This window comes from Antechinus flavipes, chromosome 6 (genome assembly GCF_016432865.1).
Source record: "Antechinus flavipes isolate AdamAnt ecotype Samford, QLD, Australia chromosome 6, AdamAnt_v2, whole genome shotgun sequence".
Classification (NCBI taxonomy): domain Eukaryota; kingdom Metazoa; phylum Chordata; class Mammalia; order Dasyuromorphia; family Dasyuridae; genus Antechinus; species Antechinus flavipes.
In genome coordinates this window covers 225,377,406-225,394,166 of record NC_067403.1, presented here as the reverse complement: position 1 = coordinate 225,394,166, position 16,761 = coordinate 225,377,406, and the positions used below count along the sequence as shown (strand labels likewise).

At 37.2% G+C, this 16,761-nt stretch overlaps 1 protein-coding gene across 1 annotated transcript in view; it reads left to right on the top strand.

Annotated features, from left to right (window-relative positions):
- LOC127541529 (doublecortin domain-containing protein 1-like) overlaps positions 1-16,761 on the top strand; it is a 183,806-nt gene that overhangs the window by 150,459 nt on the left and 16,586 nt on the right. Inside the window, exons 12-14 of the mRNA XM_051966760.1 lie at positions 367-468; positions 6,155-6,291; positions 8,235-8,399. Coding sequence (XP_051822720.1) covers positions 367-468; positions 6,155-6,291; positions 8,235-8,399 — 404 coding nt within the window. The remainder of the gene's footprint in view (positions 1-366; positions 469-6,154; positions 6,292-8,234; positions 8,400-16,761) is intronic.

The following is a 16,761-nucleotide window of genomic DNA, read 5'->3' as shown; positions in this document are numbered from 1 at the left end:
TTTTAAGAATTGCCCCCTTTAGGCAGTAGGTGGGTGTTTAAAAAACAAATGATTCCAACCTAGGCTTCCATCACCACCGAATAGATTTCGGGAGTAGGAGATGAAAGATGGCCTTTGCATATGCTAAATCCTTGTAATAAAGCAATGGTTCTATTTTTTCCTCCCTCTTTGATTCCACATGGACATGCCTTAAGCTCTGTCATCTTTCAAAGATGTTTCTTTTGATGACCCTCACCTTTTAATTACTTGTCTCTAATTGGATCTATCTCATGGACTTCCAGGGGCATTACAAATTATTGGCTTGTGTGATAAATTGCTGTTGATAAGAGGATTCAAGATAAAAACCCTGGGTTTCTATGATTACAGCTCTGCAAAGATCAGAAAAACTTCAGAGAAAGAATTGGCTAAAGAAGGACAGAATTTTGGCTGATCTGGAAGTCATGAAACATAAAATGAGACAGTTAAAAGGTTGGTATTAAAAAACCAGAATATGTTCTGTTGAATTCAGAATATGACCTTAATTTGCAGATTGATGTTTTACTCTCTGTAGATAGTTAGCTAATAAACTACAGACAAAACACACTTATAAAAGGCAATATAAATCTCACAGCTAATAACACATTTCTCAAATATTGATTTTATTTTAATAGGTAAATATTAGACACCCTGCCCATGTTACAAATTCAGCTTCTCCCAAACTAAACTCCTTTTCTCCCTCTCTATGACCCATGCATTTTGGGGGCAAAATCTTCCCTTCTTCAGAGACTTTCCTAATCTGTCAATGATTATATTAAAGAACTAGCAAGTTAAAACATTGATTCTAGATTCAAAGACCCTAAGTTCAAATACTTTCTTTGATGCTACTATCTGCAAGACTTTGGGCAGATCATTTGTAATCCCTGGGTCCCTGTTTCCTAATCTCTAATGTAGAAACCCCTATATGAGATCCCAGAGATGACAATCATGAAAAAATCATGTCTTATCCCCAGTGACCAGAGGGATGAGTCATGCTTAAAAATAACTTTAGGTTAGAATACCATAAATACATAGAAAAGATCAAACAGTTAATGGGTTTCAAAGAAAAAAGAATCCCTTTGGGGGGATTCAGTGTGATCAGTGAAGAAAACTCTGGCTATGGAGTCAGTGTATGAAAAAAAATTGGTAAGTTTTGAAAGCTCATTGGTCAGGGAAGAGACAATTGTAGAACTTGAATGAGAAGCCACCTCTGGGCTCCTTTAATCCGTCCACTTAATTTCACAGATTAGGAAAAAGGAGCTTGAAAAGGTTCATCACATAGCTGATTATGGAATAGTGATGGATTCTTTTATTCTCATTAACTTCTTTTTAACATTTTTATTTAGTTTATGACAATGTGTAGAAAGCTTTCATTGATTCCCAAATTACTAGCATCTTTTCTTTCCCTCCCCCAAAATACATAGTATTAATTTATCCATAGAACTCTTGTATTTTCTGTGTAAAATATAAGCTACTTGTCAGCTTAGTATAGTGCCTGGCACACAGTAGGTGCTTAATAAATGTTGACTAGATGAGAACAGCAAATGTTTTTCACTTTACCTGTATCCCCAGGACATAAGACAGCACTTTTAACAAAGGAGGGACTTAAATTAGATTTAATAGAAGCAACAAAGAACATATATGAATATGAGAGATGGCTCCATGAGAAAAATAGAATTGATGTATTTCATAACAGTTTTAGAAATTTTCATAATAATCTGATGATCACAAATTATAGATCTTTGAAAAAAACTGTTACCCAAAATGGAGCTTTTTTGTACAGTCTCTGTCAGGTATGAACTCCGTTTTTGTCTTCCTCCTATGAGTTTCTGATAGCTGAGCATGAACTCTAGGGAGACAATTTCCAAAGGGCAAGTCGGCAAAACCCGATAATGCTTGCAGGTCCCTGAGTGTGTATATATTCAGTATGTGACCTTCAACCACTTAAAGAACCCTCTCTTACTGTTATTAACTATATATCTTTAGAGTGATGTGCTGTGTAAGTGGCTAAAGTGCATCATAAATAAAATGGCATTATGTTGAAAAGATGCTAGTAACAATTTGCTTGCTATCAATTTATAAGTACTCATTTATGATTAGTTGGGTAAAAATATATTTATTATGAAACAAATACACACATATGTATATATATAATATTTATAATTATCACTGACTTCTCCCTCAAAGCTTCTTACCAACAGCATTGTTTCTATATCTCATTGGCTGATTGGATCAACTATATTTTTCTCCCTAGAGTTATCAATCATATATGAATGCTTGTTGTACACATGGAGATCTCATTTTCCTAAAAAGTTATCATAGATCATATGTGTTATGAATTTATGAGCCAGAAGGGATAGCAGAGATGGTTATTTTGTTGTTTTCCATACCTTGCACTGCTCCGCTTTAGTTCCTGATGAGTTTTAATTACATCAGTAATCTTAGCGTGATTTTAAATGAATTCTTTTGTATAGTGATGTAGACAGACTATTAGGAAGTCAAGAAAATGTCTTTGAGAAGATGGAGGGATGAATTAAGGGATGGGAATAGTATTAAGTACCTATGACATGCCAGGTAGCAGCTGGGGACATAAATACAAAAGACGGGTCATTCTTACCCCATGTAGATTATACTCTCATGGAGATAGACTGGTGGGTCAGTGGAGAGACTTTTTGTGAAGTTCCAGGGATGGTACAGTAGAGACATCCTTATGGGATTGTACTCTCCGGAAACGACAGGAGTACTATTTTTATTACTGTTCCACCAGAAAGAAGTGTGTGTGTGTGTGTGTGTGTGTGTGTGTGTGTGTGTGTGTGTGTGTGTAAGAGACAGAGACAGACAAAGAGACACACAGAGAGATAGACAGAGGCAGAGATACAGAGGAATAGTCACACAGAGACAGAGACAGAAACAGAGAGACAGAAAGACAGAGACAGAGATGAGAGAGACAGAAGACAGTCAGAAAGAGAGACACACAGAGAGAGAGGTTGTCCATCTTCTGGTGGATGTTAGCATGATGGATGCATGGATGGATGGATGGATGGCTTGGGATGCATCCTCTGGAGAGTTTGGGTTAGATCAACATACACTTCCTCATTCACTCACAAATCAAAGTCTCAGAGCAGAATTCCAAAACTTATAGTATCAGCTCTTCTACAGATTCCATAGTTCCCCCTTATATTAAATCAGCAGGTTAATCTCATCCCGATGGGAACACAGGAGAGTCTTCCCAATCACTCTACTCACCGCCTTGTACTACAAAAACTTTTCAGTAAAATTCTCACATTTTAGTCATGAAAAGTCAACTTTGGAGTCAGGATGAGTGATCCTGAGTAAGTAACTTAAACTCTTAGTATCCCAGGAAACTCTCCAAGACCAGATGTTACAGAGCTGTTGCTCACCTGTTTTGGTGGAGGAAGTTGCTGTACCAGGTGTACATGGTGTGTGAAATCACTGGATTGAATCCAAGCAAATTATAATCTAGTTCAAAGATTCTTAACTTGGGGTTTCATGGAAATATTTCACGGGGTCCATGAACTTGGATGGCAGAAAATCTCTTTTCACTAATCTCTAACTAAAGTTTTGCATTTCCTTTAATTAAATTGGCAACAAAAACTATTCTGAGAAAAGTAATGACTGCTTTACTGATTGCCAAAGGGATTTGTGCCGAAATACAGTCACAGACCCCTCAGATAGTGTATAAATGGCTGAATTTGGTGTCAGGAAAACTTGGATTCAAATATAATCGCTGACACTTTGTGATCTTGCCTGTATTACTTAACCTTTCCAAGTCTCAATTTCTTCAACTGTAAAAAGAGATGAAAAAAAACCTCTGATGTTACTTACCTCACATGGTTGTTGTAGGCATTCTTACCACCACCCCCATCATCACAGTCTAATAACGATGTAAATAACTAAGTAATTCAGTACTTTAAAGTTTACAGAATGCCTTACAAATATTGCTTCATTTTATTCCAACAATCCTGGAAATTAGATCCTATTATCCCCATTTTATAGAGGAATAAATTAAGGCAATTTCTAGTATGAGTCTGAGGCTGAATTTGAACTCAAGGATTTTTTGATTTCAAATCCAGAACACTGTCCCTGTACCACTGGCTGCCTCACTTAAGATTACATATATAAAATGCCTTGCAAACACTAAACTACTATAAATTGTAGTTATTCCTATTATTATCATCCATCTCTAAGAAACTTTACCCATCGAGTCTATTTCATACATGACAGTAACCCTAGACAACTGAGAATAAACTTCACCTTAAGATTTACAAAAAATTCTCAAAAGCCTAATTTCTTTGATTGAATACTTTTTTAAAGGAACAAAGCAAATCCCTATAAATGTTTGTAAAATGGAGAAAGAAGACATTTTAATATGCACGTGTAATATTTTATTTATCTCTTCTTATAGCTCCTTTGTTGGATGTGCCCCCTTTTTTTCAATGCAGAAATTTCCATGTCTTAAATCCTGGCTAAACTGTTTCTTAGCATCCAATATCATAGGGTGTTCCATCTTTTCAGCTTCTTTAAGAACAAAGGGCACAGAAAACGTGTCAGGAGCTAATCATGCTCCCGGGGTGTGATTAGATAGAAGCAAAAAGACTTCTATCTCTTGAGTTAATATTATTTTAGAAATGCTTAAACCTCAGGCCAGGAAGCTAATTGCGAGAAAGGCTTATTATGACAGAAGAACAAAACAAATCTTCCCAGTCTAATGGAGGTGGTCGTGGCAATATAGGTCACCAGTGAATTCTCTCTGAGTAAATCACAGTGGAACTGGGCCATGGACATTAGGCTTGAGAAAGACACAGTGTTATTGCCCAAAGACGTCTGTTTATGGATAACTAAAAGACCTTCTCTTCAAGATTGCCATCAAACTTTCAGCTTAACTCCCCTTTTTGTGACTAAACTAGATCAGCTACTGTGGCTTGAAAAATACTATGTTGGATAATTGTATAAATAGAAATATATTATTTAACATATATTTTAATATGTTTAGCATATATTGGATTGCTGTCTAGGGAAGGGACTGGGGGGAAGGAAGGGAAAATTTGGAACGCAAAGTCTTATGGGGGTCAATGTTGAAAAATTATCCATGCATATGTTTTGAAAATAAAAAGCTTTAACAAAAAAAGAAAAAAAAATACCATGTTTTTCCTGCCTTCACATATTTGATTTCTAGCATCCTTCCACTATAAATTCTGTCATGGTATGTTCTCTAAGAAAGGAACAATAATCAATTTGTTGATTAGGAAGGAGCCAGGTATCTCAACCTCTACTTTATCTTAATAAATGAACAAATGAATGAATGAAAAAGCACTTATTAAGCACTCAGTACATGCAAAGCACAATGCTGTGTACTGGAAATATAAATAGAATAGGTGCAGGGTCTAGCACATGGTAAATGTTTAATAAATGTCTTATCTGATCTAATACATTCCCACCACTTGAGGAAATCATACCCAAGTAGCAAAGATAATTCTATCTAGTTCAGTTCTAGCCTAGTTCAGGAGCCACTACTTTTAAGCTAGAGTTTTTCTTGATTTTCTCTTTTATTTGCATGTGATGAATGAATCAGTGAGCAACTGTAGAAAGCAATGGATCCTTGTGCCACCCCAAATTTTTTGTTGTATTAAAAAGACAGCTTTGAATAGTAGAGTGCTGAATTTGGAGTCAGAAAATACTTTTTAGATTCAAATACTTCCTCCAGGACTTAATAACAGAGCGACTATGGACAAACCACTTATTTGAGCAATGTCTTGACTACGTGCACATTATAGATGGGAATAAATCTTTCTTGGACTTCACCTATTGATGCAAATTCCAGATTCTTGATGTAGTCTCCTCATCAAGTTACTTTTCTATCCCTGAGTCTCAGTCTCCTCATCTATAAAATGGGAAAAATAACAATAATAATAGCCCTTATCTTTTATGGTTATCACCAGGATTCAAATGAAACCATATTTGAGAGCACTTTCTAAACTTTAAAGACCGATAGAAATATTAGTGGTGGTTATTTAGGGGGAGTTAGTCTAAGCAAAGCACAAATAAAAAGCATGGATTATGTAAAATAGAAAAGCCTGTACTTACTTGAAAACTTAGAATTTCCAAATTTTCCCGATAGGACGAAGAGTCTTTGAGAGTAATCCTGGAAATGGAATTTACCCTATTTGCCCTGGTAGGCGCACAGTACTCAAAGGTAACTGGATGGAGCCCTCTCAGGAGGAGAGGAAATTACTGAAGTACATTATAAGTGCGAAGGTATGTCAGAACTCAGCCTGGATCCTACCAACATCCAAAGGTAGAACTGAGAAAAATGCATCTTTGCTCTCTCCTCCATGTCTGGCCAGTTAAGAGTGGTTATAAAGTTGGCATTTGAAGGGGAGCTAAATGGATGGACAACTCCAACTGAAGTGTGTTTTGTTTGAATGGGGACCATGAATTATGACCTTAGCAAAGTGGAGAAAAAGGCCCAGTGGATATGTACATAGGCAATTACGCTGAGTACCCGAAAGATGAGTCTTATGGCTTCATTGCTCATCACTCCTGAGGGTCTGTCTCAATATGTGAAAAGAGCAAAGAGTGAAAAACTAATTGCAATGGAGACATTCAGAAGAATGAAATTCAGAAAGTGGTTTCGATCCATATGGTTAATCAGTCAGCATTGCTGTTCATAAAGAGAAGGGAAGAGAAAGGTCAGCTTTAGTGAGATGATTGGTGATGGGGACCTGGGAAAACGCCACATTTCCAATCCTCCCCTCCAAGGTTTTGGAGAAGTTTTCACCCAAATGTGCTGTCTCCCTGAGGGAAGATTTCTCAAAATTGGAAAATGTACAGAGAAGTAAAAGCCAAGGTTCGTGGGGAAATATGATATCTCAGAAATAGGATTTCTCATACGACCAAATAGGCTGAAGTACTGGCCAGAAGATGAGTGCATATCATTGAATTATTGTGAACTTAAAAATGAGTTTTAGCTCTGTCTGTGACCAGTCCAGAAAGGTGTGTTTGTATATAGTTGGGTGTCTGAAATTCAGCAAATGAAGACCTAGATCCTGAATCATGAAGCTCCTTAAGAGGCTTTTAAGAGAATAGAAATAAGTTTGTGACTGTTTAAAACACACATGAACTTACAGCTATGCCCATATAAAACTGTACATAAACATATCCAGAAACAACATAGAAAGCATCTATTCAGAGGATAGAGTGCACATGTTTAGAAAACTTATCTTTTTTCATATCTTCTGTGACTCCTCTTTTTTCTTCTTCTGTGCATTTTTATTAGTGTTTTCTATATTTTTCCATATTAAAATATTTTATTTTTCTAATTATATGTAAAGATAGATTTTGGTATTACATTTTCTAAGATTCTGAATTCCAAAATTTTTACTCCCTTCTTCTTTTGTCTCCCTCCTCTCCAAGACAGCGATCTGATATTGGTTTTATATGTATACAAATTTTAAACATATTTCTGTATTAGTCATATTGTGAAAGAAAAAAATAGAACTAACGGGGAAAAGCTCTGTGATTCCTCTTAATGCAATGAATATGCACTTCTATGTGAATTAATGGCAGGCGATGGCCTAGAACTAGTAGGTAGTCTCTTTGTGTCTCTATTTCCTCTCTTCTTTCTCTTTCTTAATCTATTTTCTCTCTTTCCTTTCTCTCTCTCATATATATGTATATATATAACATGTATATATAGTAATATATATATGTAAGTCTATGTATGTTTATGTAACTACATATACTGGATAATGTGCTCAATTTAGAACTAGGAAGAGCTGTATTCAAATCCTTCCTCAGATATTTATTAGCTTTTTACCCTAGGCAAATCGTCCATTAAGTTCTATCTGTCTTAATTTCTTATCTGTAAAATAGAAATAATAATAATAATACCTACCTCCCATGGTAGTTGTGAGGATCATATGAGACAGTATTTATAAAGGGCTTTGATGACCTTCCATAAAATGTTACAAAATGCTAGCTATGATTATTATTAGTACTATAGTTATTTTTGAGCCAGATTAGTTCATTCAATTAGATTTAGTGCCTATATTATTAATGATAAAGTAAACACATATCAATTATTCTCTTTGATTTGTTGCCTAATGTCCCCAATCCCCTTCTTGATTTTTCCCAGAATCTTCAACCTTCCCCGAGCTAAACTCATTAATGTGATGTCCCTGATGCTCTTCTCTCACTAGGCACGCCTTACTGAGGTCCAAAGTCATGAGACCAAATGCAATTCTCCAGTGTCTACTAAACAAACCAGCCTGTATCTTCAGCCCAACACAAAAAGAGTCTTTGCTTACCTCAGCGGTCACGAACATGAAGATGGTTTTTATGTCTGGGGCAGATCAATTGCAGAGGTAAAATTCCAGGACATATACAAAGACAGTCAGTTAGGTGATGTCGTAGGTAACATTATTGGCCATGGCATCAGGAAAAGCTGAGTTCAAATCTTGCCTCAGGAACTAACCAGCCATGTGTGAAAAGCAATAAAAATTGTAAAAATTAGCTCAGTTATAATTAGTACAGGGAAGCTATGTGGCTCAGTGGATAGAGTGCTAAACCTGAATTCAGGAAAATTTGAGTTCAAATCCAGCCTCATTTTGTTTGCTTCAATTTCTTCATCTGTAAAATGGAATGGAGAAGAAAATGGCAAATACTCCAGTATTTCTGTCAATGTTGGGCCATAAAGAGTCGGATAAGACTGAAACAACTGAACAACAAAAATCATTATTAGTAAAAGCCAAATGAGCAATCATTTGCTCCAGCCAATGCTCAATGTGGAATTCTTCAGGAGGAAGAGACCACTTGCAGTTGGGGTAATGAGGGAAAACAGGGCAGGAGAGGAAACTTGAGTTGGCCCTTCAAGGATAGATGGGATCCATGTAGACAGTTCCCAACATGGGTAATAGAGGTACACTGATGTGATTTTATAAGAAATGTTTATAATTCAGAGAGAAGAGCAGCATGGCTAAAATAATGTGTGCATTCAAGGGACCAAGCAGAGAAGAATCTAGGATGATAGCTGGGGCCATATTGTAGAAAGATTACTCGACTCAGGTATTCTCTATTAGTATTTGAACAGAGGAAAGACATAATAAAAATCTTATTTAGCAAGATAAATATGATCAGGGTGTGTAATCCAGATGATTACTGACTAATGTAGAAAGTTGTCCAGGTTTCTTTTACTCCTTTGAAAATAAAAATTTATATATATATACACAAATATACATATATACATATACACATACATATCTTTCAATTTCTTCCCTGAGAGATCTACTTTAGGAGCCTTTTAGGGTACTGAATGAAATTCTTTGTGATCAGTCATATTTCATTCATTAGTCCATTAAGTAAGCTTTTATTTACTGCCTACTTCAAGAAAGGCCTTTGAGATCTTCTGAGAATATTTCTCTGATTTGTGATTTCATTAGTGTTGAGAAAGCATCGTGGCAATTCCCTCCCTGGAGGTAGAATGGCACATCTCCAATTTATAGTCTTGGAGAATATCTGGGGAGACTGAGGGATTAAGGAATTTGCTTATGGTCACAGAGCTAGTCCAGGTCATAGGCAGGGCCTGAATCTGACTCTCCTTGAGTCCAAACCTATCATCTATACACTATTGTACTACCTCTGACTAGATATTTATGATACAAAGGCAAGAACAAAACACTACTATCCTCAAGGAGCATACATTTTACTGTGGGATAATCCTGCTCCCCCAATTCTAGGCAGAGTTTCTAGTTTTATCATTCATGAGCCTCCCACTTATATGTCTATCCTTAATAATCATCCAAGAATCTATTGAATTGGCTTTAAGCAAAAGCATTTACTGAGATAATATGTTAGCATTTGGTATAAAATATTTCAAAATATTTCAAAAGCTGGGATGCTCTCCCTGACAAATATATCCAGATCCTTGGGAAGAGTGAGTGCAGACGAAGAGAACAGGGACAGGTGTAAGATATATGTTTGGCAGAGGGGTAATTTCCTACTCCTGGCCCTTTCTGACCTATTCTTCCCTAGTACAAGGATTCACGTTCCTTGAAGCTGCCTCTTTCACTCTCCATTTGTCCTTGGTATGTCACTCTGTTCTCAGCTGGGTTTGTTGTGTGCTTCTAGGTGGGAACAAAATGACACCCAAGGACAAACAGATGCTAACAGATAGGCACCTGATCAGGGAAGGAGATAAGTGATTTTAGCTTGATGCATTTACTGTTTGCTGCTTCCCTAGTATTTCAGATGACATGGTCAGTGTGAAGAGGAAGAGAAATAAATTAAAAAAAAAAAAAAACCATGTTCTTCCTCCTCTCGCTAATAATTCCCTCACAAGGGTTTGACTCTAATTTTGGATCCTGAATCCTTAATTTCAGAACTTGGAGTCCTTCATGACTGAACTGATTTACTGCTAAAGTGGTTCACAGCTAGACCGATTCCTCCGTTTATACATAAATAGAGAAGATTGTCTAATTCAGGCAGTCACAAGATGCTTCCTGTGTAGCATCCTCTGCCTTAACCCAAAGGTCACAGAGCTATATTGTCTCTTCAGATTAAGGATTCTTAGTTTGTAGGAAAAATGCCTTTAACATCTAGTTTACTCTGTGGATTTATTAAAGGCGCCTGAACCTTCTGTGATTACATCAATTGAGGTGGGACCTTGTATTGTTGACAAAAAGAGAGGGAAGACTTTCCACATGGGAGTGGGTCAGTGGATAGGGAGGGTTTGAATGGGGTAAGGGATATGAGGAGGGATGGGATCACAAACTGCAAGATGATGGGCCTTATTTTTGTCCAAGTTTAAATCATAGGCTTTGAAGAAAGATTGAGAGATGTATCATATCTGATGGTTTTTGTGCTGTTTTGAGAAAAACAGATGGCCTCTATTTTATTGTTAAAATAGAAAGTTCCTCTCTTAAGATAGATAGAGCGAAGGGCAGAGGATGAGAGGCTCAAAGAGAGAAAATTTGGAATAGCATCGAGGGGAATGCAATTGAATTAATCATGGGAAAAACAAAAGGATCGTCGTGTAGCAGTGAGGGCCAGACAAAATTAGATCACTTGCATTTGTAGTGAATGTAGTGACCCAATTATAAAAGCTTTTGGGCAGAAATGAAGAAGTCGTATGGTGGAATAAGTCACTGGATTGAAAGTTTGTCAAATAATAGAGTAGAGGGGCAATGGAGAGTGGAGTGAAGTATAAGGTTGGTCTAGTTTAACTATAGGATCAAAATTATGAAGAGAAGCAAAATGAGGTTATAACAAGTCTGATACACTAGGAGAATACGAAATTGTGGAGTGTCTGGTAGTCATGGAGAGGATAAAAATAGGTTTGGTAAGAGTGAGGAAGAGGGAGAGATGGAAAGATAGGAGGCTGTGGCTGGAAAGAAAAAAATCATAATTTAATATGTTGGAGATAGAGCAGTTATGGGTAAGATGAAATCAACAGTATGAGCAGTCCTGTGTGCAGATGAGGGGGAGTGAAGATTAACACAAGAAAGAGTGTTCAATGTCAGGACAGATGGTAGGGCTCAGAGGTCTGGATAGCAAGTAACCCAATTAATCTGGAGTGTAGAAGGAAGATAAGGGTGATGTACAAATGCATTTTTTATTGCCATTATAATTGATAAAATTATATTCATTAGGTGGTGAGAACTCGGGTGGCAAGAACTTTCTTTTCCAGGTTGACAATAACATAATGCTTGTGTATGTACAAATTTACATGCATATGTGATTTTTATAATAATATATTTTATATTACATATAGAATACCCAATAGCCATGGCTACTGAAGAGATATAGGTTGTGGGTCCAGCAGATCCAACTGCAAGGATCACATCTCCATTGAGGTTACTCCCCTAAATTGATGGAATTTGCATCAGGTTGGACGGAGGGCCAATGGCTTAGGGGAAGCTGCTATTTATGGGGTTCTGAGGGGTCCTTAGTAGCCACTTCTATCATGTTTGAGGGGAAATGTTTATTTGCCTTCCTAGTGCCACCTTCTGTCTCTGCATGGGGCACCTCTGTTTCAATCATGCCGGCTTGATGAGTAATTCAAATTTTTTTGATCAAGTTAGAGAATTCATATAGAAAAAGGACTCTATGTAGAACAAATAGGTAGCTGGAAAAACGAACACCTCTATACTAAAGGAATCTAGATATTCAACAAACATTTGAGCCCCTGCTTAAAACAAAAATTATCATCACCACCAACCAAAATCACAGACCCTTCATTGGTTTTCCCTTTACCTGCTGAATAAAGAAAAATTCCTTAGAATTGCCATGCCCTCTGAATTTTGGTTTCAACCAATCTTCCCAGGAAGCCCACATTGCTTCCCCTATGTTTTAGCCAATTGCTCATCTGCTGAACATGCCCATTCTATTATGTCTTTCTCATCTTTGTACCTTGTCCATGGTGTTTGCCTAGGATGCTCTCCCTTTGCCCACCTCTGACTCTTGAAATCCCTACCCTTCCTTTAGATTTTAGCTGAGGATGTTTTCCTTGATCCCACTCATCCACAGAAGGAAGTGATTTTATACAGCATTTTATAATCCTCTCAGAAACTTAGGAGAAACAGAATCATGTGGTGAACCTCAGAGAGCCAGCCTCGAGCTCAAGAACTTGCATATTCACATCCTGTCACTGACATGGCAAGTCATGTGGCTCTGGGAAAATCACTTAGCATCTCAGTGTCCCCCAAAACTCTCTGAGCTCCTATATACATTGGAGTTGCCCATATGCTTCCTCACTGGAAAACTCCCTATGAAATGCTGAATATTTTGAAATTTAATAGAAACAATCTTATACTTGGATGCAAAAAAAATTAAATTTGACAAATACAAGAGGGAGGAAACAAGAATAGTCAGCAGATTTTTCTTCCTCTGAAAAAGATTGGGGATTTATAGTAGATTCAAAGCTCCAAATGATTTAGCAGGATTTTTAAAAAGTGATCTTGGGTCCAGCTTCCAAAAATCAGGTGATAATTCCATTGTATTTTTTCTATGCTCTCTTAGACGTCATCTGGAGCATGAAGGTCAATTCTGGGAATCATGGCTTGAGAGAGTCTTAAGTTGTTGAGAGTGTCTCAAGTTTGTTATATGAAATCCAGTTGGAGGAAATGGGTGGATTTCCCTTATAGAGGAAAAGATATAAGTATCTTCATATAGTTGAAAGACCATCATGAGGAGAAGAGACCAGATCTGTTTTCTTTGGTCCCAGAAAGTAGAACAAGGAAGAATTTTGTGAAAGTCTTACAAAGACAAATGCAGGCTTGAAAATAGGAGGGATGTCTTAATAATTTGGGCTGCTCCAAAGTGTATTGTGCTGCATTGAGTGGTGGTAAATTCCCTATTTTTGGAAGTTTTTAAGCAGAGGTTGGATTACCAGTTGTGGAATATTATGATGGAGATTCCTTTTGTGGAACTGTTGGACCAAATGGTTTCTGAATTGCCTTTATCATTCAAATGCTGTATTTCTATAATCTTGAGAGAGCCTGTACAAATGAAATTATAGATCCAAATCTAAACAAAACCAGTCGGTCTTATTTTTATCCACAAGCACAGCTTATTTCTGCCTCGTAGGTAATGAAGACTTCAAGGCAGGGACAGATTTTTATTTATTCCCTTTTGTATCTTCCTAGAATAGTTCATTGTCCATAGTAAATCTTACTAATAATGAATGAATACAGTAGAACCCATATTTCAATGTTTTTCTCTGTGCATTCATATAGCATATCAAGGTAGGCTATCCAAAATTTTGGTGCCACACCAGCTTGCTCTTTATTTTTCTCATAAATGTGAAAAGTCCAGTTGATCCAGCAACTTTCTACCTACCCATGCTGTCTTTTTTAATGTTTTGAATTCTTTAAAAAATTTTTTATTAAAGCTTTTTATTTTTAAAACATATGCATGGAAAATTTTTTTTCATTAAAGCTTTTTATTTACAAAACATATGCATGAATAATTTTTCAACATTGATCTTTGCAAGTCCTTGTGCTCCAAAGTTCCCATCCCTTTTCCCAGATGGCAAGTAGTCCAATATATGTTAAACATGTTAAAACATATGTTAAATCCAATATAAGTATTATTTATATAATTATCATGCATAAGAAAAATCAGATCACAAAGAAAAAATGAGAAAGAAAACACAATGCAAGCAAACAACAACAAAAAGAATGAAAATGCTGGGTTGTGATCCCCACTCATTTCCCACAGTCCTCTTTCTGGCCAAACTTTGTCAAATGACTCTTTTCTCTACTTGGGTCCGTGTCTTCAGAACACCAGAACATCTCTCCTCTGGGCTTAGTAGCTAACTCTTCAGGTTCAGAGCTTTTCTCTGACTTTGCATCATAGAGTTTGGAGTTGGAGGAGATCACAGGGGTCACACCGTCTACCTTCCCATCCCAGCTTCCTAATTTTATAGATGTTGCATCTGAAGTGCAGGCGAGGTAGGCAGTGTGCCTAGGGTCAGGAGGGTAGTTAAGTCACAGCTGGGATTTGAAGCCAGGTGCTCAGATTCCAAAACCGGTGTACTCCACTGTCTGGCCAAGCTTTGTCTGGTCCTAAAGGACTGATCTCCTCCTCCATTTGTAGCATCTCTCTCTTCCCCACTTTGATGATACTTCAATGGATCTGTGATCTTGTCAATGTGGGTACTCCCTTCAAGGGTGCAGATAACAACCTCTCTGTACCTTCTCAACCTCCTCTCAATGACCTCCAACAGTCTTTCATGGGAAGAAGTGGGAGGAGGGGAGAGGGCAAAGCATTCCCAGGTCTCCTCCTATCCTATCATCTTGCAGGTAACAGTGGAGGGCACAGGCTGCCCATCACTTCACTTGCTGTTTGAACAGCCCACCTTGTCGGCAGGTCATCTCCTTTTCTCCCTCATCCTCTTGTATCCAATATAATTTTTAAATTAAAAAAAATTTTTTGTCTTAATTTTTAAAAAAAACCTCTCCCCCATTTGTTACTAGCCTTAGCTCATCTAGAATTTAGCACTTTCTAACACTGTTATCAAAATGTCTCCTCTTTTATAGTCATCTTCAATTTACCCACTTAAACCTTCATTTTAAAAAATCTAAATTGCTCACTGAATTTCCTTTGTATTCACATCAGTCTCTTTATATAGCTGCCTCTTTCCTTCTAAATTAGAATTTATTCTTGAGGTTTTTTTAAAAATATGTCTTGAAATATCTTTTCCAGTGGAATTATAGTTAGTGAAAGCCTATCTATCCTGTCTCTGAACTCTGAAATGTGCTCCTCTCAGGGTGAAATAGATAGAGCTTTGTAAGACTGAGTTCAAATCCTGCCTCAGACAGGATTTTTAACTTTCACCCTCAGTTTTCTCATCTGGGAAAATGGGAATAATAACAACAATAATAATAGCACCTTATAGAATTATGGTGAGGATCAAATGAAATAATATATTCCAAACATTTTGCAAACCTTAAATCACGACATATATGTTCTCTATTGTTATTGTTGTTTTGATCCCACTTTGGTGGAATTCAGATAGAAAACGTTCCAGGACAAATCTCTATCATGCTATTATCCCTTCATGTCCAGTGATATAGACTATCTCATGGATGGATAAAATAAGTACTTTTTAGAATTGAATCAAAATATCAGGATTTATTATTTTTAGTTGAGATAGCAAAGAATAATAGAGAGCTGACCCTGAAGTCAAGAAGACTTACTTTTAAGTCTCACCTCCTGCCTATATTAGTTGTGGGACCTTTGGTATTAAAACTAGACAGCTCTTAGACTTAAGTTTCAGAAAAGGTGCACACTTGTATTGGAAGAGGCCATACTAAGAAAATCACAAGTTCCATCTCTATCTTTGTTATCCTCCTGGCCTTGTTCCTGATTTTTTGGACTTCAAAACCATGAAGTTGTTGCTGCTGGCCCATCCTGGAACTTCCATCAGCTCCTAGGTCCTCCTCACCCTGCAGTAGCCTACCACCTAATGTGGGGGAACATTTCACTTGATCCTAGGTTGGTTCCCCTTCTCGTAGTGGTAAGTTCCTCCTGGATCCTGAATTTTGTAGAAGGATCCAGACCAGTGTGCTTTCACCCTCCTCCTAAGACCATCTGTGACTTTTCTGGGCTTCAAAACCATACCTCCATATGGTGTATTCCTTCCACCCCCGTCTTTCAAAGGAAATCCATTTTGCTTTGCCTTCACCTATTAGAATATAACTATCTCGAGGGCAGAGATGTCCTTTCTGTTCCCTTAGCACTTGGCAAGGTGTCTGACACTTTGTAGGTGCTTAGTAAATGCTTGTATCCTCTCTATCTTCTGCCCCATTGTCTTTATCATCATCAAGGTTACTTACAGACCAAGGTTACATAACTAGTTCACCCTTAATTATCTGTCCCAAATAATGACCTCTTAATGTACCCCTCATTTTCCCTATGGTATCCAGGGTTTCCTTATTTCTTCTACAGTTGCATGTTAGACCACATGGCTTCTGAGGTCTCTTCCAGTGCTGTAATTCTTTGATTCTGTGGTTATAATCAGGTCAAAAATAGCAGTTCACCTCTTGGCTTCCTCTACTTTTGAAGAATAATTGAGTCAAATCAAGAATTTATCAGCTGCTCTACTTTTAACAGAAAGCTCACCATTCTACAGACAGCTGAAGTCTCCAATTACTACTCACTTCTTGTCTAAAGTGGGGGGCACATCTGTAAAAGGGAGAGCTAATGATATATTTAACACATCAACTG